This window comes from Nothoprocta perdicaria, unplaced genomic scaffold (genome assembly GCF_003342845.1).
Source record: "Nothoprocta perdicaria isolate Ctin4 unplaced genomic scaffold, notPer1 scaffold_289, whole genome shotgun sequence".
Lineage (NCBI taxonomy): Eukaryota > Metazoa > Chordata > Aves > Tinamiformes > Tinamidae > Nothoprocta > Nothoprocta perdicaria.
The window spans coordinates 439343-464227 of NW_020455520.1; the positions used below are offsets into that span (position 1 = coordinate 439343).

The 24885-nt window shown below is 39.2% G+C and overlaps 1 protein-coding gene across 3 annotated transcripts in view; it reads right to left on the reverse strand.

Moving 5' to 3' along the window:
- Positions 1 to 24885, reverse strand: part of WDR33 (WD repeat domain 33) — a 64103-nt gene that overhangs the window by 36492 nt on the left and 2726 nt on the right. Inside the window, exons 1-7 of one of the 3 annotated variants that reach the window (XM_026041592.1) lie at positions 9858 to 10077; positions 8125 to 8193; positions 7564 to 7668; positions 6789 to 6884; positions 6136 to 6287; positions 4251 to 4348; positions 4112 to 4173 (exon numbers count right to left, since the gene is read on the reverse strand). In XM_026041592.1, the coding sequence (XP_025897377.1) occupies positions 4112 to 4173; positions 4251 to 4348; positions 6136 to 6287; positions 6789 to 6884; positions 7564 to 7668; positions 8125 to 8193; positions 9858 to 10061 (786 nt within the window). In that variant the 5' untranslated portion in view covers positions 10062 to 10077. Of the gene's footprint in view, positions 1 to 4111; positions 4174 to 4250; positions 4349 to 6135; positions 6288 to 6788; positions 6885 to 7563; positions 7669 to 8124; positions 8194 to 9857; positions 10083 to 24885 lie in introns of those variants that run through there. The other 2 variants (XM_026041591.1, XM_026041594.1) reach the window with 2 other exon arrangements.

A 24885-nucleotide genomic window follows, 5' to 3' on the forward strand; every position in this document is an offset into this window, starting at 1 on the left:
AATTATCCAATGTGGAGTTCAATTACACATTTGGGAAAGGTAACACTTTTAGAAGCCAAATTTCTATAGTTTCAAAGGCGAAGAGCAAGGTACATGTAGGAGTAGAGGAGTCCATGGAGGTCTCCACGTAACAGCCTTTGGCCATGTGTTGAGGCAGGGAACAAGGAACACGACTCCGTTCTGGTTCTCAGGTTCCTTTTAGCCAAGGATGGCATCTCCTCTAAATCAGAGAAGCTGCTGAATGAGTAGGCAAGGGGATACCAAAAACTGCGGAGAGACTCTGCACCTTCACGTGGAAAGACCAGGCTATACAAAAGAGATTGAAATAACTAAAGCACCTAAATACTCGCAAAACATTCCCAAAATATTAGGGATTATTTTATTCCCTAATGAACACCATGAAGCAGAGTAGAAGGTAGGAAAAAAAAAGTCTTTATACAGAGTTTTTCCAGTAAGACTATCTGCTGAGGCATGTCTTAAATAACTTTCAGGCAGATGAAAAATCATATGATTTTCCGTGACTGGAGTGATTTCCAGCATAACTATTTCCAGCTTCACAGTCAGACAGCAGCCCTCCTCCACCAACCGCAAGGAGGCCGGGAAGACTCATCCTCCCCAAAAGACCCATTTAGACCAGGCAGCCTCCGAAGCCCTGGGAACGGACAGCTAACCTAGATGGGAAGCCCTGGAAACTCGCACTCCTTTCAAACTTACATTTTTACTGCTTTGTGTGGGGGACCATTGAGAGGAAGAAGCAGTAACAGTGGAAATGACAACTTCTGAAATGTGTGTGTAACATCCCRGGCAATGATTTCATGTTGTGAGCAGTTTAGAAATCACAGTAATCCTATAACTGCTGATAATCTCAAAATGTTYCAAGTACCACATTAACCCTACCCCGACACCCAGAGATTCAAGGCCAGCAGCTCTACCACCAGTTGCCTTAATCTCTAAATAAAATAAAAGGACACCAAACTTCTGCAACTGTTCTGCTGAAATACAGGCAGCAGACGCAGCTAATGCTATTTAAAACACCAATATGAATGCTCTTGCAGCAAGGACTCTGTTTGCACGAGTCCTGCCATTAAATTCATTGTAATTATTTACACTAAAGACCTGATGCTATTTTAAGTGTGACCATCAGAAATGTCTTTGAATTATAATGAAATGAAAACAATATATTGCTATTCTATAGGTTCTTTTCCATGGAAATATTGATGTCTTAACAACAGTTTGATTCCTAACAGTGCATTTCAGTGAATGCACCAAACGACCCATCTTCACCCTTTTAGGATGGTAACAGCACAGAAATTAACACAGGCAGACACCACTGGGGTAGATTTCTGATGATGTTTCTTTATCATGTTAAAAAGGGCCTGATCGATTTGCAGATACTTCAACATCAAAATTAAAGAGAGGAGAAAGACTAACACACACTCACCCTGCACTAATCTACCTTAGCAAACCACAGTAGCAGAAACAGCAGCAAAGYGACAAAAATCAGTTAAAAGCTTGAGCAGCCAAGGGACTCGAAGTCAGGTTAAAGAAAAAAGGTCCAGAATTTTGGGCATTTCAAAAAAGTAATAGAGGCTGTCCTATTTTTGTTAGGACATGGTGAGCTATTGTGGCTCTCATGCAGCCCACACATACGTGGTTTTAACAAACAAAGCTGAATTTTTAACTGAATTTAACAAACAAAACTGAACTGCTGAATTTCGGAAAAAAAAAATTAAAAAAAACAGGTACGTTACCCTTTCCAACTTGCCTAGAAAAAAAATGCTCATCCCTGGAAGAGAAGAATAAAACTGCTCCTTGGAACAGTTTAAACAAAGGAAAACATTTCACAAAGAAAAGTATCTATAATAATCTACAGGACTTTTTCCTTTTCCTGTAAAGYTCATCCCCACTACCTTTAACGTTCTTTATAAAAAGTGTTTTAAAAGTAGTCAATAGCACTGAAGTCCCGAGACTTATTTATAAATCACATTCCTAATTTATTCTTGAAAACTGAGTAAGAATAAGGCGACAGCAGTGTTTTATCCCTGAGAGTTGTAACTAATTTCTGAGCACCTCTGCCTTTCACGCTACCCAAGCGTGCACAACCTGAGGACTATGACGATGCACGAAGCAGTGTTGGATCTAAATCAYACCGCAGAATCCCTTTAACTTCATGCCATCAATGTTAAACAGGGTGCCTGAGACACATGCTACAGAATCAGGAGATCAAATAATTTATTACATTATTTGACCTGAACACTTTACGTATAAAATGCAATGTATYTTTCATTAAGTTCTAGCACTATTCTAGTTTACAGGCCACTGCAGCTTTTCAATGGCAACAGCAGGCTGATTTAGCCATTTTTAAGGCGATATTAAGTAAGATGCTACAGGTCAGTGCGACTCGCAGAAGTGAAAAGCGGAAAATGAGTCTCCCAAAGCCATACGTGCCACACTCCCAAACGAAAGGCTGTATTCTTCCCTCTGAGGAGGCTACTCAAGTTACTCACGCAGATCGCAAGCCTTCCAATCAGTTAAATAATGCTGGGGATTCAAAACGGAATAAAAACTCAACTCAAAACCTTTTGCTGAAACACTTCCCCTCCATCCAGTGCTAGCAAGACTTATTTCTCTTCTCTTTCTTCTCCTGTTATCAGATAGCAGAAACCAAGAATGACTTGTTCAGGTCAGTGTTACAGAGGGATGGGAAGATTTGAGAGTCTGTGCAGCTTCAGAGCCGAGGTGTATCCCAGGTATGGCTCGTATGCCATGKAAGCAGAAGCCACGTTATTCTTTACAGAGCTACTGTACAAAATAAATTTGCAGCATGTGGGGTACAAGCTATAGGAAAATGAACATAATTCTATTAAAGATTATATTCACAACATCCACGTACATAATAGAAGAAATGTGTAATGCAAGTTCTATTCTCCATGGCATAAATTAATACTTCGCTCCTTCTACTTTATAGAGGAAGGTAAGAATGGCGAAGCATGGGAATTTACTACAATCCTGACATTGAATTAAACTCTGCAAACCCCATTTCCTTCACGCAGATTAAGAGAGTAGTCAGTGTAGACATGGAGTCGGGAGAAAGGCATTTTTAGTGCAGAATGTATTTCTTCGGTAAAGAAAAAAGGTAGGCCCAAGTTTGAGTCCTTCCAGAAGTGACATTCAAGTGAGAGACTAGAAATGTGCTTGCCAGCTCCTGCCAAGCACACATTACTATAGTAATGCCTACAAAGAACTTCTGATAGAAAACCATCATTGCCTAGTGGAGCCCCGTGTCTTTTCAGAGTGTTTGGTGTTTCAGAGTAGTGCATTAGTAAAAAGAGAGCTTAAAAATAAGAGAATCAGGGAGAGCTGGAATTCATAAAATACTCAGTGAAGGTTTAAGTCAGAAGCACACCAAAAAAAAAAAATACAGACACACATGTATCCCTGTTTTGAGAAAGCACGGAATGAGCTCACGCACCTAAATAAGGAAGGCCATGTTTTTATTATTGTACATCTTTGCTGCACATTATCTGCAAGCCTGCATCTCCCACCCATCTTAGAGCAGCCTTTAGCATATCTTCCTACAAAATCATATACCTTGGACAGCTTTTGCAAGAAAGGAATAGTYGCCAGAAAGCTAATGTTATGACTCAAAATTGCAGAAGAAGAGGGAGAAAGCTCCTATGTAGCCAGTGAAAAGGCACCAGAAGTTACTGCACAGATATTGGGCAGAAATCTACTGAATTGAAGCTAGGATAATTTGCATGGTGTGATCAAGATTGAGTGGTTTTCTCTACCTAAATACTGTTTCTTTTAAGAGCTGAGAAACAATTAACTAATTTGCCTCTTAATTATTCAGAATGAAAGGTACTCCCATGAAAAGAATGCATGAGAATGCGCGTTCTGAAGAAGTGTTCACAAAGATTAAGCTATGGGGAAAGGAAATGTATTCCTGCTTTAGAAAGAGTTGTTTCTACTAACATTAGGAGTAGAAAAATATCCTTCTATCCACCTCTACTAGTTAAAGTGGACAGTAAATAGATTAATGCCACGTTGAACTGCAGCCTGAATATAAAGTATCTATAACAGCAGCTAAGCAAAAACTTCTTTGGAGGATTTAAGACAGGAATGTATTAAACAAAAAATGGAGACAAGCTGATAGGTCTGTATTGTGTACACCTAATCCAAAAAACAAAAAAAGAAAGTAAGTTTCGCCCCTCTCGCAATACCCCAATCAGGACTTTTGGTGCACATACCTCGAAGAATTCTCTCCTCATGGCAACGTAGAAAGTCCCAGATTCTAACAGTGCCGTCGTCAGAGCATGTAGCAAATTTATTATCCGTGGGTGAGAAACTGTTACATGAAGACACACAGCAGGGGAAAGAAGTCAGCATTTAACAGATTATCTATGCTTCTCAGACAGGGCAAAATTATACTGTAAGGTGTTATACACTGAAGGAGGCATTTGAACATAGGGACTTAAGTGAACACTCTGCCTGCCAACTGACACTTCATCACAAGACATGACTTTAAGCATAGGAATTACTACTGTACTGTTCTCCCAGTCAAAGGAGGAAAAAAAAAATCCAGATTTCTTTTCTTAGCACCTTCCTATCTAGGACTGCCCACGGTAGTGCCTTCTCTGCAGGATGAGAAGCAACATCAACATGACTTGGTAACTGTCCCCCTAGTTTTTCATGTTTGGCAATACCATAAAGWGACACTATGTAGAAGCACAGGAGAACACTTCTTAGGAAAAAACTCCTCTTCAGCCACAGGTGCTTTGCAGCAGAGAAGCAAAAGCAATGGAAAGCTGGTCATAGGAAAAGGCTAGTCGGATTAACTGCTGAAAAAATACCTATATATAAAAACAAGCATACCATTTAGTGGAGGAATTTAGAAAAATTCCCTCCTATTACCCACCCCATCACCACCAAGAAGAGAATCCTACAGACATAGAAGCAGTTTCCAGATGGAAGGGTCAGAAAGGGTCTCGATGAAAGTCACTGGAAAAGCAAGGAGTTATTTAGCCACGGGATTAGGGCCAGAACACCTCCAGCAACTGACAAGCACCCACTTCCTTTCTGGTGCAGCGAAAGACCGCAAGAGAATCCCTCGAAACCCTAGATCCTTATGATCAGGCAGGGGCTTAAAATGGTAGCGGAATTCAGTGTATGGGCACGATGGACAGTAACTGAATCCAAATGCAATCATTTCTTATATAAACCAAACTGTCAGGAAATACTGCACCCTACCAAAGGAAAATGGTGACCTTAGTGGAACGTGTATATGTGGCAGTGAACCTTTACCACCAAGGGCCAGCAACTGAACCCGAAGAACCACTGCTTAGCTTTATTTTGGGTCTGCAGCTTCTCTTCAGGCTTACTTTCTTTAAAAACGTATCTTCTCTTTCCGTATCTTACTAAAGATTACGTGCAACTTTGCTTTAGAAACCTCTTTCATTTACATACTACTGATAGTATCGCTTTAGATTCCATTTTCAATATAAAATAGACATTGGCACAACTGAGGCATAAACACTGAACCAAGAGAATGTCCTACAGTCTTCTTTTCAATAGTCTGCTTACAGTTTCAAGCTTGAAGAACCCATTCATTATTAACATTAGACTTCTGCACGTGGCAATCTGCGTGGGTATTTAGTATTACTGGAAGCCTTGGCTTCACCAAGCCAAGCAGTTCTTCACTTTATTTAGCGTTTTATTATTTTGTGAGAACTATGCAGGTGTTTTATTACTGAAGGCTGTATATTTTATTCAGTTAGATTATTAAAGACTGAATTCTTTATTTGGAATGAAATTGTTGTCTTACACAGTGCGTATAAAAAGGAATAACTGATACACATCGTCACCATATAAAAATGAAAAGAATACCAGTGCAAAATGCGGCAGACAAATACATCTCTAACATATTGCAGAGGCGGATACTGGGACAATACTAATTCAGAAAGGTGCCAGCAAAACGGTGAGAATGTGGAAACAAAAGGAAGTACTGTGTTTATGTGGTGCAGGAAGTATCCCAGAATCTGACAGAACCCATGCATTTCTGCGCCCAGAATACACTTAGAGAACAGTCTAATCATGGCAATAGGTACTACAGAAAATGGTATATTTTGTATAAACCTGGCCTCTCTAATCGCCTCCTTATGTGCCTGGAACATCTTGACGTTGTTCATGTTGGACTGCCAGTATTTCACATATCCCCCGTGGTCTGCTGTCAGCATCCACATATCATTGTGTGACCAAGTCATAGCCCTTACAGGGCTGTCGTGAGCCTGTGAAGTTAGAAACAGAACTTCTAGCAAACACATTCAAGTACTATCTGACTCACACCAACACAAAGTCAGAAAAAGTTCCTACTTAACAGCCGTAACAAAGAAATGAATACAATGAGGATCTAGTTAGATTTGGAAAGTTCGTGTGGAAAAAAGCCACCTTCCTACTCTGTATAGAATTTTCTTTTATATTCTGAGACTAGTATTTGCATTTCTCTTTCTAAGGGGTATTTTATTATTAATTTTATATTCCTATGTCCTCAACAACAGTTAGTATATGGAAATGGAATGAGAAGCACTAAATGAATTGTCTATAGCCACAATACGACCTACGGTCAGAACAGAAAAAAAATAAAGCCTCTCAGACTCCCCTTGCTACACTTAAGCACAGACTCCCCTTACTACACAGACAATGACCATGACGAGCAGATGAAGATGTTGGCCTAAAACATGCTCTGTGACCRCAAAAAAATAAGCTGAAATCTTGCTAGAAAAATTTACCTGTAATATCGTTTCAAAATTGAAAGTCAGTCCATTCCACAAGGTGAACTCTCCACTAGATGCCCCTGTAACCAAGCGTCTCCCTTCAGGAGTCCACTGCAAAAAAAAAAAAAAAAAGAAAAAAAAAGAAAAAAGAAAAAAATTAAGCTGTGAGAAGGTAACATGCAAATATTTCTTCATAATCCTCTTCGTAAATCACAAGCTCCTTCCAGGGAATCTGAAAACAGATGTTAAATGATTTTCTAGTGGATGTAAAACGGAAGGAAAAATAATCATAAAAAAGCATAACCTCGCCRGAGGGCTTTGACTTAGTTCTAACAACGTGAGAAAGCCAGCCCGCTATAAAAGCAATGAAGAAAACCTAGTCACCTAGAAGAAACTGCTCACTGGCATCAAGACATTTCTAGCATACAGTAACCAGACTAAACACAGTACTGTTGACATCACGGAAGATTAAGAGATGCTACAAAAGCCAAAGAGCACAGAAATCAATTCTTTTCTGCAAGTTGAAATACATTAGCAGAAAAATATACTGAAAGATTTTCATTAAAACATGGGAAACGCAACTACTTTATATTCAGACCTTACCATTTCTCTAAAACCCTTCCTAAAAAGACAAGGAAGAGTTCATAATATTCCATATAACACTTTTCTTTGGAAGTGGCTTCTACTGACATCTTGTTTCTTTAAATTACAAGAATTTTATGCTTAACTGAAGGAGAAAAAGAAAAAAAAAAAAAGACAGTGCAACTAAGCAAGCCACCACAATACTCACCCTGACAACAAATACGGGGCATTTTACTTTGTTTGTAGATGTCCGAACAAATTTTGTTGTTACAGCATTCATAGGGTTGTTCAACATTCCTATAGGGGGGACCAACTACAAGAGAAGAAACAACAGGTTTAGTGGCAACATTTCTAAATAAAAGCTGCAAGAAAAAYGTACCCTCTGAGCATCTATTTCTTGAAATTCAAGTTTTTAATCTGCAAAGATGCACTGTCTGGCATTCATGCATAAAAGTACTCAAAAGYCTACAGGATTTACATCTCAAGCATCCAGAACCACCATCTTCAAGTGCAACTATCTGCTAGCATTAATATCTAGCAAGCTAAGTATTTTGTTGAAGTCAAAAAAAACCCAACAACCTTTCCCATTTCATGCTCTTTTTAGGGACAGACACCAACAGACCAAGAGAATATAAGGCAAGGACATTCTTCATATCTTTGAGACCTCTTGTGGACAAAAAGAGAACTTCCACTGCCAGGCAGCATCCATCCTGTTTCCAGACAGCTTTATGTGCAAAACTTCACCTGGAAGTAGGAAGGTTTTACTTACATCATTGTAATACCCTGCATCAGGCTGGATTGCTCGCATATCTCGCTGGTCTCTCTGCCATACTCTATTCTGGAAAGAAGAAAACGACTCCCGGTTCAAACCATGACTATACTTCATTGTTCTCAAACAACAAAAAAAGGGGAATATAGTGACAGTCTGCTCAGAAAATCCCAAACACACTCCACAGATTTTAGAACAAGCTCAGTTAAAAGCTTTTGGTCTCAAGAAACCGCAGAATTTCTACGGCCTAAACAGGAGCATGAAGACTTTTTAAAGTCTTTGACAAATTCCAAGAACGAAACCACTAATTTAAAACTGCTGTGTAAGAATACGAAAGGAGAAAGAAGCTCAATGATTTCAGAAGTTTAACTTTCAGGCTGCTCACYCCACTAGGAGCTGTGCTGATGAGCTCTAAAAATCCCCTTGCTAGCATTAGCCAGAAAACAAGCTTCTATGCTTGAGCATTAAGTAAAGGTAACAGTGCATTCACACTGACAGAGTCAACCAAGGAATAAAAAAAACATACTCTCAACCTGTTAAATCCTTCTGTATCATTGAATGCTACCTTTTAAAAAATGCTCGACTAGAAGCTTGTCTAAATTCTGGGTGCAGTCTTATCCTCAAGCTAAATCTATTTTAGCTTCATTTTGAATTTCTCAAGCCAGAAGGGACTAAGAGATAAACATTACTCTCATTTTATKTAGAAACACAACAAATCACCTCAAAGGTATGGCAGTGGATACTGAAGTTGAATTCTGATGGATCTTAAGTTTTTATAAGTGTGGAAAATCTAGAGGCAGGAGGGTGCTTGGGGATTTTTTGTGCGGTTGTTTTTCAGTAAACACAGTTTAGAGGTTACTTWTTTCTGCCAAAGTAAAAAAGCCCTGAACTACTACAGTAGGTCTGTTACTGCTGGAATCTTTGGCATTGCTAAGATAAAAGATATCTTAAATATTTAATGTTTAACAGTACCTTCTAGCATCTACATTCATTTCAAATAAAGAAAAACTTTAAATGCCTAACATTTATAGGCTACAATCATGCTCTGGCCCAGCAGATTTGAAGCAGCTTGTCATGTTTTTGCAGTGTTGCTGTTGAGAGCCCAACAATTCCTGTATTTGCAGATTTATATTCTATGTCTGAGCTCAAAGCCAGCAATTGCACAGTGCACRTTGATCTAAATTACGTTACAGAATTTGTATCACCTTACAATCAAGAATGCTAAACAAGCTTTCCTCMCAGAAATATTTCTCCAATAAAACTTCATTAAAGTTATTCTGCAGCTACTAACTGCAGAAAGGGATTTTCAGAGACCAGAGGACAATTTTCAGTGTTACTTAGTAAAGGATGGGACAACAGATTTTATGGTGCCCTCCTGGAACGGATTGTTTCACATTTTGGTTCTTTTCTATTACAAAACAAATACAATAAAACTTTATTATTTTCATAGGGCTTAGATATCCATCCACAAGTCAAAAGCCATACAAGACACTCCATTTCCCACACTGTAAAAGTGCTGCAAAGACATCTAGCAAAGTCAGTTGTGGGACATACAGTTTTATTTGGAAGCACAAAATACCACACTACACCCAATTTACAAATGTTCAATACTTCTCTGAGCATGCAGGAGATTTCCCAACATCCCAAGCTTCCTTGTGTAAGCGTGAAAGGGTGAAGATCCAATTTCAGGATTAAAAAAAAAAAATGCAAACAAACCCCAAATATGATCTTACCTCCAAATATTTAATTACAGAGGGATTGTAGTCGATGGTTTTCCGGTTCACGGCTTTCCTCATGCGCTTTCCATCGAAGGTAAGCTGCTGCATCGCTTGCTGCTGTGCAAAATCAGGTCTTTTGTAGAACAACTGCCGAGGCGCCTGGTGCTGGAACCTCGGCATGTGGAAGAATCGCGGCGGGGAGCCAATTTCTGTGGCCATGGCTATCCTGCTCCTGAAAGGCTGCAAAAAATTAAACATTAGGTTACTCTGCAATAACAAGCAGCCCACATTAATACTACCATTAAATTATGTCTAYGAGAATAAACCGCTTCCGAATAAACAGTCATCATGAAGTCAGGCTTGTGATCTCTTTCCGAAGAAATAGTTTTCTTCCCCTCTCACCTATCCTTGATCTGAAGGTTCAGTACCAAGAGAAATTTTGCTTTCAGCTACATCACCCATCAAGTGCCCATTACCATCCCTTAACTGAAACTTCACCAGGGCAAGGGAAAAATGTCCTCRATAATAGCATAAGACAAAGCAAGAATCATTAAGCCCCATCAGCAGAATATGGTATTTTAGATTCAACACGCAATAGGAGACACATACACATCACTTGCAAATTAAGTTATAACTAGGTATAATAGGTCACAGAAACACATGCACTCATTTTCAGAAATGTAATTAACAAGGAAGAATATTTAAGAGCTGTCCCAAAATCATATTTGGGTATCTAATAATACAGTTACACTTTCTTTACATAATTATAACAAATACATTACAGATCATGTTTTGCTTTCAGGTACACTTGCAACTCTATCATGCTAAAAGTAAATATTTTTAAGAGAGATTACATATTCTTCATGATTTTATAAATATAATGAACTTTCTCACAAGATACTATGAGAATAATACAAAAAAGAAATGTTTCTTTGGGGTAGAGTTATCAAGCAGAGAAAGATACTTTAATTTTCTTTTGTCAGGTCTGTGCAACCCCTTAGTAACAAAATCACAGCAACCTTCCCAGATTTAAAAATGCCAACATAAACTCTTCTTAAAGTAAACTAATTTCAGACCAAGCACTGCCATATGACATAATTCCAAACCAATGAGTTTCCCACAGTTGCATTTCGGAAAATAAATAAATAAATAAATAGATTACACCAAAATAAATTAACAATGGCATCAAAAGAAGGCTGAAAAGCCCTATTCTGCATAAAGACTAAAGTTAACGGTAAGTRGCTAAAAGCTTTACACAGCATTGTTATACTTATAAAACAGAATGAAAATAGGACTGTAAGAGCATAAAAGCAGGTGAAATCATCTACTTGYAAAGGTAAGAAGATTCTCTACATTACATTCCTAGTGTCCTCAATTTGAAAGGGTGGGAAATGTACTTCAGTTGTCAGATCTAAACTTGCTTTATTTGAGCTGCATAATTGAAAAATGCCTTTTTTTTTTTTTAATATCAAGATAAAGATAAGAAATGCTCAGCAAGAAAGAAGGTTTAAAGGTACTTTGTAATTGCAAGGGGCAGMTTGTCGTTCGTCGTCACAGGGAAGATATTAACCCGCATGGGGCTTTGCGAGCCCAGCAAATGCCCATTCCTTCCCGCTGTTAACCCAGCATAATGCAGAAGGTTCACTGTGAGACATACAGTCTTCCACACCTGGCTATTAGCTAGAAAAATCTCTAACAAAAAATTAAAAAAAAAGCCCAAAAAGCCCAAAAGTTGCTCAATTGCAGGTGCTCYAGTAAGGTCCCCCTCCCAGTGCTGCCCCCAACACCCAGCGCTGGCACCGCTGAGCTGGCSCCAAGCAGGGCAGGCCGCCACAGCAGCCCTAGCACAAGCCCCAGCCCAATTCACCTGCACTTCTGCAGGTGAGACGTGTTGTACCAGCCCTTCCAAATGTTCCCTCTCAAAGGGAAAATGAAAAAGTCAGTAATGCTTTTATAACAAGAGACAGAAGCTTCTACTAAAATGACAAAACAGGTATTAAGCATGTAACCGTTAGCAGTATTTTTACATAGTTCYAAAGCTCAAATAGTACTCAAAATATTGCCCTTTTGTCCAGCACTAAACTCCCTCCAGTCTAAGACACAAACTCTCCCATTCCCATCACTACTTTATACTACACAGGGAAAAAGAAATCCTCCCTCTCCACCGCAAAGTCACACCCTTGTTCTTTCATATGCGAAGTGAAAAGTAGATTTCAMTAACCAGTGACAAGTTTGTAGGCAAAAATACAACCTGGGACTCCAAAAAGTATTTTGAGCGGTGAAAAGAGCTTGGTAAGAGAGCTTTATAGGAATTCTTTCTGGAAGAGTGCTCCAAAGCAACAAGTGTTTTAATATTTATTCCGATCTGTCAGAACAATAAAAATACATTTCAAGAACATCTACCACGTTCCATTATGGCTAACTACAACGTTAGCTACAACATGAATCAATTCAGATTGAGCAACCCCCAAGCCAGAGCAGTCTCTAGCTTGGATAAGTACGAACGACATAAACTTACCGTGTAGCCATCCTCAAAGTTGAAAACGCATCAACGTGTTACCTACACATATACTCCTCCCTCCGACCAGACAACACAGATGGATATGGGGAAGTTAYTACAGGACTAGAAAACAAAAGGACTGGTTCTTTTCATGCTCTCAGTTCTTTCATCAACTTTGGCAATTGCTGCCTCTTTTGCAAACAGTTTCCTACTTGCAGTAGGAAACAGTGCAAATCTGCCAAAAAGATTTCCACGGGACCCTGCTGCTCAGGAACATTTTTATCTAATAACCCCTCAAATACTGATAATGCTTTTATCCACATCACACCCTTAAACCTGAATCATCACCAAGTACTTTGTGCATGTGYATACACAGCCACAGAAACCCCTAAACACAGAGGTTCCAGCAACAAGAGTCGACCAGGAAACCACTTTCTTTATCAAATTAAACTGGAAATTTACTTGCACGAACACGTTCCTCCCTCAAATACACCAGCTGGTTAACATTTAACTTTCAGTATACTATCTAGTCTGTTGTCAAGACAGATCAATGCTTCAGCATACTCTCCTCTAGCTCTTTTATATCACTTAAAAACTGCTTTGTTTTAAAAACTACACATTTGTAGTTAAAATTCCTATTATGTTGGGAAAATAACTAAAAACAAGTAAACAAATACCAGGGCAAAACATATAATCCAGAGTAACAATGTACTTTTTTAAGCAAAAGACCAAGTTTCTTCTACTTGGAGTTCATAAATAAGGGTATAAATAGAAGACTCCACAGTACCTTGATGCACAATATTAGAAGCAACAGAGGGATTTTCACAATGACCAAGCACAGGACAGATCACACTTTATTAATCCAGATGGTAATTTTACCAATTATCATAGGCTTTTAGTCGTACAAATATTCATCACCCCTTAAACTATGGAACTGATTTTTATAGGTCATCCATTTAGGTCGCCTCATCWTTCAGAGCAGACACACACGACTTGCAGAGGGGACTGTCCATCCGCCCAGTTTTTAGTGATTGGGTTCATCTTTAGGTCTATCTTTCAGTTAATATGACGAGACTAGGAAAATAAYCAATTTGGGGAGTAAATGGAGGCATATTTGATACGAAACTAATGGGAGGAGTATGAACAGATGGATGAAAAAGACGAAGCAGAAAAAAACAGATGAAAAGTGGGAGTTATACAAGCAAAAAGGAAAAGAAGTAGTCAAAGAGCTAGGTTGATCAAGAAAGAATAAGAAGCCTGACAAAAAGGTACAGGTAAGAGTGGAGCCTAGAAAAAAAAGAAAAGGAAAGTTTAAGGGTTGAATCTGGGAGAAACCGGGGCAAAAGCAGCTGTGTAGAACAGCGAACTTGCAGGTCACGACAGAACCCTGGGTGTTCATCCCTGTTCCTCACTACCAACACATGCCCGGAACCAGAGCATTCCCTTTACCCCTTCCTGTCACTTATTCACTCCTATGCACTCCACAAAGAACAGCATGTTTACTAACAGGTACCCAAATAGCATCTGTACAACTCATCTGAAAACAAAAAAGCCAACGATGACCTTACACAAGATATAACACAGTTTCAAGAAACAGATTTTTAAGATCTGCTCTTAAAAAAACAGGAAAGTTGCACAATATTATATCAGTACAAAAAGTCAGCATGTAGTTTGTGTCATCAAAGAGGACTACAATAATATGTGCACTTAACCTTGTAGTATTAATGTTACTTTCCTTCTATTAGTTACTTTCCCTTCTTATTTGACYGTCATTGGCTTTTAAATACCAAGAGGAATCCTGCAACCATTTTTTGAGCAATTAARAGACTTCCATTTTGCAATCTAAAATAATGAAATCAAATCAATTCACAGATAACTTCACCAGATTAGGATGGAACAAATTAGACCRCTAAATCAAAATAAAAACTATCTTTTTACATATGTTGCCTTAGCAAATTATGAAGAAAAAGTCACATCTTTTATCAGTCAGCAATCATGTATATTCTAATACTAGAAGAAAAAAACACGCATAATCTTGTCAYATTTTCATGTGCCTTATACAGAAAATTATCATTAACAAAATGCAGTAACTTGCAACTAAAATCTGTTTGCTGATTTTAGCAGAGAATTACTTTTCATTGAAAGGTTCTTGGGTGAAGTACAACAAGTAACAATCTGTACACGTCACAAGGAGAGTATGTTTGCCAGCAGCCAACAGAAGGCTCCTCTCCAGGGCAGTGACTTACACAGGGACTTCGCCAGCCCTGTGCCTGAGCTCTCCACTGCAACAGAACACACTACAAGTTAAGACACAATCTGTTGAAATGACTATAAGGGACAAAACAGGTCATAAAAGGTCTCCGGAAACAACTGTATACTGCCAAAATCCGTCTTAGAAATTCAAAGAAAGTGCGGGAAAGCTTTAAAGCAATATATATAGTATTACAGAAAGTGAAAATTAATAGTTATTATTTGGACTGCAATAGCACATACAATTTCAAAATACAGATCAGCCTCTTCAACGCAAGAAACTCCATGAGAGAGAACCTCAGCTCCACGGCAGGGGGAAAACACAAGCAAGGAACCTATCCCAGCAAGTGGCACAGCAGGCAGCTGGTCAGTGTCTCTGCAAGGCCATCCTTCCTTGCCAGGCAAAGCACCCGCACATGTACAAGGTATTCAAGGTATTGCTACTGAACTATTTCTTTTTCAGGAGCATTTCTTTAAATTCTCTCATCTCAAAACAAATTCATCTCTGCATGTGGTTGAAGTACCTAACCTACATATTATGGTGTTTGTCAACACACCTAAATCAATATGCTTGTTCTGAAAAATCAGACCAGGTCCAATTTAAGGTTACTTCCTTCCCTCTCATATCAAGTTTCAACATAGGGTTACAGTGTGGTGGTGATCTCCCCCCCCCCCAATCCCCATCTAAAATCATGGAAGCAAATCAATATACCAGTAACTTCATCAGATCGGGATAGAACAAATGAGGCTTTGATTTTTCCCARTCCTTTGGAAGATTCTGCGTCTCTGCTCTGCAGAAGAGCAATCTCTATACCTTTCCATGTTCTTTCTCTTTCCTAAAATATTCATGCTATTTGGGGGAAAAGTCTTTCTAGATTTCAATGTCCACCCTTTTCCTTATCTGAAAATCTTTTTTTCTCYCCAGTATTAAAGAATTACATACTGGGGGCAGGATATACTCCAGATGCAAGTGTGCTATTTCCGTCATCTTCAGCAGTATTTTTTTCRTGCTTTAGAAAACAGAAGAAAAATACATATTTACACCAACCATTTACTTTGCACAGGTATAACCACAACACGGTTAATGGTTGAAAACGGTTCATGATCTGCTTATACGCCCAGAACATTCATGAAAGTATGAAACTCCCAGGTGGGGTTACACAGAAAAATGGTCTGTATAACCGAAGAATTGTGATATCTTTAGAAAGTGGCCTTCCTGATACTGAAATAACTAGAGCCAGACTCTGAATCCTTCCTTTAAAGATTAAATAAGTCTCAGTAAAAGATTAGTTTTGAATCAGTTTTTAACATTTTCACTACTCGCTGAAGCAGATATGATTTATAATAACTAGTATTTGAGTCCCATATCCTAAGAAATGCTGGAGAGAGAAAAAAACTTAATCATAATTTAATTCAATTGAAGTAGACTACCATATTTTTATAAGTCTCAGATTTTGGACAGATACAGCTGCTTTATCAAGAGTAAAATGGCTAAAGCTAGAGAAATCCAATCCAGAAGAAAAGTACTGTGCATATTTACATTCCATACCTGAATGATGCATTTCCCACCAGTGAGAAAGAGAGATAATAGTCATTTTAAAAAGAAATTCAAAACTAGTCACCAAAATACATTCTTATCTTCAAAGTTACTCTGATCTGTCTTGTCTTTGAACTGTTCAGCAGAACACTATCTTGCTCTTGGTAAAAACAGCACATAACATAACACTACAGGTYGGTCAGCATCACCTCCATCCCTGGAAAKGTGACAGGCAGCTCATCCTAGAGAGCATCTCTAGGCAGGGCAAGGAGGAGGTGATCAGGAGTGGTCAGCATGGGTTCACCAAGGGGAAGTCATGTCTGGCGAACCTAATAGCCTTCTATGATGGGATGACTRRMCGGYTGGACGAGGGCAGAGCCRWGSAYGTTGTCTACCGTGACTTCAGCAAGGCTTTCGACACCGTCTCCCATAACATCCTCATGGGGAAGCTCAGGAAGCGTGGACTGGACGAGTGCACAGTGAGGTGCATTGAGAACTGGCTGGATGGCAGAGCCCAGAGGGTGCTGATCAACRGGGTCGAGTCCAGCTGGAGGCCTGGGGCGTCCCCCAGAGGTCAGTCCTGCTCCCGGTGCTGGTCAACCTGTTCATCAATGACCTGGACGAGGGCACAYAGGGCACCCTGGGCAAGTCTGYGGACGATCCCAAGCTGGGTGGAGTGGCCGACRCTSCGGAGGGCTGTGCTGCCATCCAGAGGGACCTGGACAGGCTSSAGAGTTGGGCACAGAGGAACCTCATGAGGTTCCACAAGGACAAGGGCAGGGTCCTGCCCCTGGGCAKGAATAACCCCAGGCACCAGCACAGATTAGGGACTGACCTGCTGGAGAGCAGCTCCACAGAGAGGGACYTGGGAGTCCTGGTGGACACCAAGTTAACCAGGAGGCAGCAGGGCCCTTGTGGCCAAGGAGGTCAATGGGCTCCTGGCTGCATCAGGAGGATGTTGGCAGCRGGGCAGGGAGGGGATCCTGCCCCTCTGCTCAGCTCTGGGGAGGCCAAACCTGGAGCAYTGGGGGCAGCTCTGGGTTCCCCAGGACAAGAGGGACGTGGAGCTTCTAGAGAGGGTCCAGTGGAAGGACAAAGATGATGAAYGGACTGGAGTATCTCTCTCTTACGAGGCGAGATCAAGTGAGTTGGGTCTGTTTTCTCTGGAGAAATGAAGGCTGAGAGGTGATCTGACTAATATGTGTAAGTACATGAAGGGGAAAAGGAGGGAGGAAGGGGTCAAGCTCCTCTCAGTGGTGGCCAGTGACAGGACAAGGGGCAGTGGATGTAAGTTGAAATCCAGGCAGWTCCATCTCCACATGAGAAAGAACTTCTTCACTGTGAGGGTGCCAGAGCCCTGGAACAGGCTGCCCAGGGAGGTTGTGGAGTCTCCTTCTCTGGAGGTCTTCAAAACCCRCCTGGATGCCACCCTGTGCTCTGGGTGTCTCTGCTGGAGCAGGGGGTTGGACTGGATGATGCCTGGAGTGGTCCCTTCCAATCTTAACCATTCTGTGATTARGAACATTTGAATCAGTAAGCAAGATGCAGAAGGGGAGATCAAGCTGCCCAATTCAGCCCTGGCAATGAAATTTCAATGACAATCAGTCTACAACAGTAGGGGGAAAAAAAAAAAAAAGAATAAACTTTCTGTCCTTTGAGTATTTAAAAATTCTAGTCTCACTGCAATGAAAGACCGTCCTGCAACAGAAGGTAGTGGACAGTAAATGAACAGTTTTCTGTATGTTCATTYGCAGATCGCAGAAAGTCTTCTAGAAGGTATGCAGACACCAGGATAGTAACTTTAAACCTAAGATTGTATTTCCTGCATGAGAGTAGACCCCTTAATTATCCGCATATGCTGGCGGTCCATAGAAAACACCAAATTAAAAAGGTAGAGACCAAAATATTCACCTATGCTATACAGAACTGCTTTTAAGAAACATCACTGCTCTCTACAATTAGCAGACATCTCCCTAGGCCTCTGCAGTCTTTAAAAATACTCTTAATATACATTAGTAGTCATTCTTTACTATATTATATTTGTAAACATCTTACTCAAAACAGGGATGAAATTCTGACTGTGTAAAGCAGGGGGAGAAAAGTCCGACAGCTTCCTTGAAACTTCCTTGAAATCMTCAAAAAATATGTAAATAGCTATTTAAAATAGACATTTACCAGGCCAAAATAGTGTGACACAAACACTCAACAACTTCCCATCTGGAGACAACACATCTGGGATTTTTCTTCCCAGACACAGCTCTGAATCTACTACACTGACATGGCCAAACATCTAAAAAGTAAAATCTGAATTCCTTCTCTTTCAGTTCTTTACTTGCATATTCCCAGMTCACTCATGAGGTTTAAACGCTTGTGTTTTTAAACACAACCCAAACACGTACACAGAAGTGACCACAGAATCTGAAAATACAAAATACTCTACATTTCTACCATMTCTGCCAGAAAACAACTTTCACTGCACAATCTTCAAGACCTGGTAAATTTTGATTCTTTTAATGTAGCTTTTTGGATTCAAAAGTTTTATTTTCTTCAAGAGAAGCAGTAACACCTAGCTCCCRAAAGAGGACTAAAATCTTAGAAGTYTCACAAACAATCATGCAAAGTRCAGTACCTYCTGGAASAGCAGAGAAAACCTACATAAAGGAAACTTAAAGACATCTAAAACAAAACGAGAGGGTAGGTTATCAAGGAATACAGCCAGACTAAAAGTCTCATGTTAAAAAGTCCAGGGGACAATCTTAAACAGCTGAGTCTAATCTGCGTATAAAATACACACGTTTAAGTCCTTTCTTGAATTTTCACATTCTTAGCACTAAATAAATACTTGCTCAAGAAACATGACGCAAAGAGGAAATCTGGCCGGTAAGACACCTCAGGAATATCTCACTTTATGCTCAAAATGAGGCTCTAAATCAGTCCAAAACAGACATATCACAGGAGATAAGTACTTATATCTGTTATTAAAAAATATATAGCAAAATATTTAATGCACAAGACTCAAGCGACATTTTGGCTTTGCCATTGCTTCCAGAAGCAGGTATAATGGCTAGCACCATTCCTTTCTGCATCCCACCAAAGGCAAAGGAGTGTTGGGACTGCAGGCTGAAGGGGTCGTACTTCCAAATAAACATGGAAGCAATCAATTATAGTGAGGATCAATTATATATAGTGAGCCAATCAATTATATATGAGGATGTGTGCCAGGCTGCATTTAAAAATCAAACAGAAGATGCATGCACTTTGCTTGGCTGCTATGATTTCAGTGTTATCCATCTGACAGCTCTGCTTTAAGTTATATTATATTTTATATATATATATATATATTCCTTCAACTTGATGCTTGCTTGCCACTCGTTAAGAGCTGCATTGAGATCATTAACGCAGACTGTTTTTTTACTTGCTGACGTAACTGCAATTCCTCCAAACTGTCCGAGCCACTGCCCTCTTGCTGAGCTTCACGAGGAGCTGGTGGCCACTTCTCAAGCGTGTCAAGTCCCTCCTGACTACAACAGCACTTACTGCATGCAAATCTCAACATGCCCAGGCTGTCAGCATCTTTTCTTCTCATCTCACACATGATTGAACTGGAAGTTTAGGGGATTCTAGAGACAAATTATGATTAATATGTCATATGGAAGAAACACTACCATCCTGCTTCTGTTTGCCTATACGCAGCTGCCAACAGGGGACAACTTCACTGCTGCCCTCCCGCAAACAAACAGCAAAGGAAGGAAAAACAAGCAAAACAAAAGGCATGAAACAAATGGAAATCTTAGGAAACTTTGTTAGCAGTGTTGAGAAAAATGCAGTCTGCAGGACAAAGCTCTATGAAGGGAAACATGGCAATCAGCACCTTGGATTCAGAAGTCACGGCCACGATAACGAGAACAAGTTCATGGCTATGATACAATTCAAAGACAACTTCAGTCTGTTCACAATATGAAATAAAAATAAATACATACTTTAGTATATCAAAGCTGAGCAACTCACAGACACAACTTTAAGACTGAAAAGAAAATACCAAAGTCCTTCTAGTAAGATCAACTGTTACTAAAAGCAAACTTTTGTAACAGTTTTTACTTTATCTTTCACAAATTTTATCTGTGGAATGCTTAAACGTATTCACTGCTCTTGCAATTTTTATGCTGAAAGCATCATAAAAGGAAATGAATTGAGAAAAATCTTTACTACGTGACCGAAGGAATGTTCTTTTTCCTTAGTGTTGCATGGACAAAATTCTTTGGACAAAGCTGCACTGTTAGTCACACCAATTTCTAAGCCAAATAAAAGCAGAAGAAAAGCCTTGAGTTTCCATGGCTAAGAAACTGAAGACAAGAAGGGGTGAAAGAGGAAGAGAAACAGCACTACCATRTGTAATCATATTCGATTCCATGTTTCCCATATTTTATATACGAACTGAGAAGTAGGTGAAAGGCCTCAAAAATGATTAAAAGCTAAAGAACAGTAGTTTTTCAGTAGTTATTAACAGCATTCTAAAGATTATGGTCTAGGTCTCTCTCCAGGAAGGTTTTTATTTTTTAGCAGACACTTTTCAAAAGGATAACTTTTTTTTGGTCTAATTGGCTATTTTAACATTCAAAACAAATTTCACTCATTTCTACATGCTGACTAATTCCCACACAAAAGTAGAGATTTTGAGAGCTCAGGAGCCCTGCCCATAGCATTCTTTGCAGGTCAAGGTTATTCACAGGCAGCCAATATGAGAAAAGAAGATTCTAACACTGCTACAAACACACTRCAAATAAACACTGTACAGCATATTGTGCCTGCAGTATTTTTCTTGTTATATCCCCAAAAAGATTTAAGTGTTTTTGACCCTCCTCTGAAAAAATATGCAACAGAAGACACAAAAATTTATCCAAGATGAAAGTGCTTGTTGCTCCCCACAACCCAAAACTTAAGGCTTGCATACAGTTAAATTAGCAGGTATGCTTGAAGAGAAGTTACAAATTCATACCTAGAGCTGCTATACCCAAATACACCAAAAAAGACACCCTGACACAACAGCAGCAGGGCTGGAGAGAAAGCTTCAAGCTTTATTAAACCACACAGTGCTGCTAAATGAGCTTTATGGATCCAGCTCAAGAAACTCACACTATATTTCTTACATTAACAAGTCGCCCATTTTTGATGAGGTCGCACAAAACACTTCCTCAAGCAAGTCTTTGCAACAGACCCTACCTTTCACTTTCACGTTTCAGTTCTGGGCATCAACGCTTGCTCCAGTGCCAGAGTTTTCAATTGTAGCACACCGGCAGCCACACCTATACACTGCCCTTTGACTATGCAGCAAATGCTGCTGTTAACATTTGACTCAAGGCTAACTATGCTGTCTTCTCTTGTGATATAGATTGTTGAAAGGTGGTAAAGGTATAAAAAATATTATAAAGGAAATTGCATTAATCATTAACATCTCAACAGCAACAACAGCACAAAACTCTGGCCAGTGCATTTTCAAACTGCAAGGCAGGGTCTCTCTCTGCTCCCATAAAACCCTTTAAACTCTGTGTCTCACTGTGGATTTGAAGACGAGTACAATGAACTATGACAATTTACGAATTCTCAGTTACTGGGAGAATCAGAGAAGTTAAAAAAGATTCCACACACCCAGTAACTGAGTACAGGAAACAGTAAAAGGAAACAAGACTTTATGTTGATCAAATAAAATTCTGCCAGTGACATGATCTGAATAAAGGCAGAATTCAAAGCGGCAGTTTCCCAACACATGCTCCGTTTCAGATTCAGAACGTTAGCCTATGCGAGCTTTGCCTTCCTCCGATGTGGAAGAGGAATGCAAAAAGCCCTTTATTCAAAAGCTAGGCTTGGTGGGTTAAAAAGTTTCAACAAGCTTCTGAGAATAAATAAAATGCGCCAACAATTGTTTTAACCTCAGTGTTTAACAGCGCTTTTAAGAACAGCTTTGTTAAGCCAATACAGATACTTTCTAAAARGGGATTTAAAATAATATTACATTTTTTATATTGATGATCATGAGTGTACCATTTGCTCACACAACTGAAAGCCCACARTTAATTCCAAATTAAAAAAAAATTCAATATATGTTTTATTTCCTGGATAAAATGATGCTGTTATGTAGCATAAATGATCCACATCTTAAGTCGCTTAGGTCATAGGCATTGTTTCTGAAAGAAATTAAAGGAAAGAAGCTTAAATAAGACTCAGGAGGACGAATTTAAGACCTCCCATTTCCCAGGGGAAAAATAACTGCTCAAGTATTAAACTGTAGACTTTCCTCAGTAAGAAACATTTTATTTTGCTTTCTCATCACAAAGCGATCCAGACCCACTTCCTGGGGTTATATCATAACCATTTTATATAGAAGAAAGGCTTTTTTTTTTTTTTGCCAAAGACTAAATTTAAAAATAAAGTTACATTAATATAAATTAGAAAAACATTTGCTTTTAATCAGAATCACACAGATATCTCTCCCACAACTCAWTAATGTTTTTCTAGCTTTTCTATGTGAACAAGCAGATTTAACATYCTGCTGTTTAGTGCTTCTCGGAAACTAATTTAAAGTTTCTTTACACAGTAGCCTTTACATTTCACATTTAATACTCTTCAATAAAAATACMTGTTCATCTTCTCTACCTATATGATTAGTTAAGAAAAGCCAAGTTCACACAGGTCAAACTGTTTGCTTTTAAAGATCAACTGTTCAGTATAGATTTATTCCAATTTCACAAAGACACAGCCCCCCAAGACAATGACAACTCAGTAGACAGGCACGTCACAGGAGAGCTTCAGTTCTGAAATCCAGAGTTCTCCAGATGACTAAAATCCCTTGACATTTCTCTCCTATTTAACACTGCCAGCCCTGAGAGTATCAGCAAGCTTTCCCAGCAAAAGCAGAAGTGCAGTTAATGGCTCTAGGCCAGCACCTTCATCTTATATTCTACAGAAAGTTCAGAAGCTGTGGACTAGCTTCTTGCTCAAGGATCTACAAAACAGTCTTAGAAAAAGAAGGGAAAAAAAAGCCTTTTTTTGTTTATCTGGGCTTAAAATTTCTTGAGAACACAATAACATTTGTGTCCACAGGTTAAAAAAAAACAAAAAAGATTGCTTAAAAAAGAGGTTTGATGATTGACACAAGCATCATTTTAACTCCAAATTCTGTAGTTCAGGAACACAGAGCACAAGTATCCCAGGATGATCATGCAATATTAAYGCTCATTCATTCAGACTGCACAGTGCTCTGTGACTTTTCTGTGAGATGTAACCAGGAAAATGAATTTCAGCAGTGTCATAGTGTCTACCTGAACAAAACTTAACTGCTTGCTTACAAACATGCACCAGCAGGAAGCAAAACATCTTCAAAGTCAGCTGATTATTTTTAACTGGGAGGAAGGGGATGGAGGGAGGTGGGGAGAGTTCAGGAAGCAGTGCTGCTCATCACGACCAAACACTTTAAACACAGTGATAGCTATTGAGTAAACTTCAGCACTGCGGGAGCAGTCTATATGATTGCTGAGGTAAGCTCCACCGTGACCTCAACCCTGCCTAAAATTATGCTGACACCAAGAGGAGCAGTGTCCTGCCATGTTCCAGGCTGTTTGTTCCTGTCCTTTATTACCGCTTCTTCAAGCCAACATGAATATTCACATGACCATATTGGCATCCACCTAACGATCTGATCTGTGTTAACAGATCCTTTCTGCTAGCTTAGTCAAAGCCCAGATCAGCTTTTCAAGCCAAGTTCCATGGGGTTTTTGAATGACCTCTACCAGCCCAGAAAGAAAACGAGCAGTTGAGGCAGGGGAAKTTACCACTTTGGGCAGAAATGCTGGTGTAGGTGACAACAGAACTACAGTTCACAACAACTAAGGTTGTTTTTTATAAAATAGTTTAACTTATCTTGAAATATGTATTAGTTTTAAGTCACCTATGTTCTTACTTGTAAAGCTGCTTTTGGCTTATCTAGTCACACTGTTCAACATTTGGGTAGAGTGAATGAGAGCAATCCAAATACTGAATTTATCTTACATGGTTCAGGTTGGCATTTACTTTTCCCATTCAACAAGACATACATAAACTTTGATCCTGTGTAGCCAGGATTGTTATGGTCTACAAAAAGATTCATCTGCATACACATTCCTTCCATTGCATAACTTGCCACAGAGTAGCACTATCAAAAAAAAGAAAAGAAAGAAAAAGGAAAAAAAAAAAACAAAAAAAAAGAAACAAAAAAGCAGTAACAATACATACCAGTTAGCTTAGTTTCAAAGCATGAAATTTAAGTCTACGTTACTTGGCATTCAGAAGTGCTTTACAAATGGCAACTGTAATCACTCTAAGCAAATAAGAATGAACTGTACCCCAAAAAAAAAAAAAAAAAAAAAGAGTCGTGTTCGAATATCAAGCCCATAGCAGCAAATTTCATGAGAAAGGACTCAGATTTCAACTCACTCGTCCCCAATTTGTACTTCTTCTAAGTACTACAGCTTCAGCCTTTATGGATTTTTTTTTCCTTCAGCAGAAGTTCCCTTCAGACTTTCAAATTGGCACGTAAGAGCTGACCACAGAAAGAAACTTGAAATACAGGCTTATAAACTAAATAAGCCACTTTTCTAATCTCAACTCCAAAAAAGACTTACTTCTACTACTCTGTGACACATTCTAAATTTTGGCCTAAATTTTTCTCACGCTGGACTTTAATTTACACTACTGTAAGCTTTAAACATGTGCTCCAGAAGAAC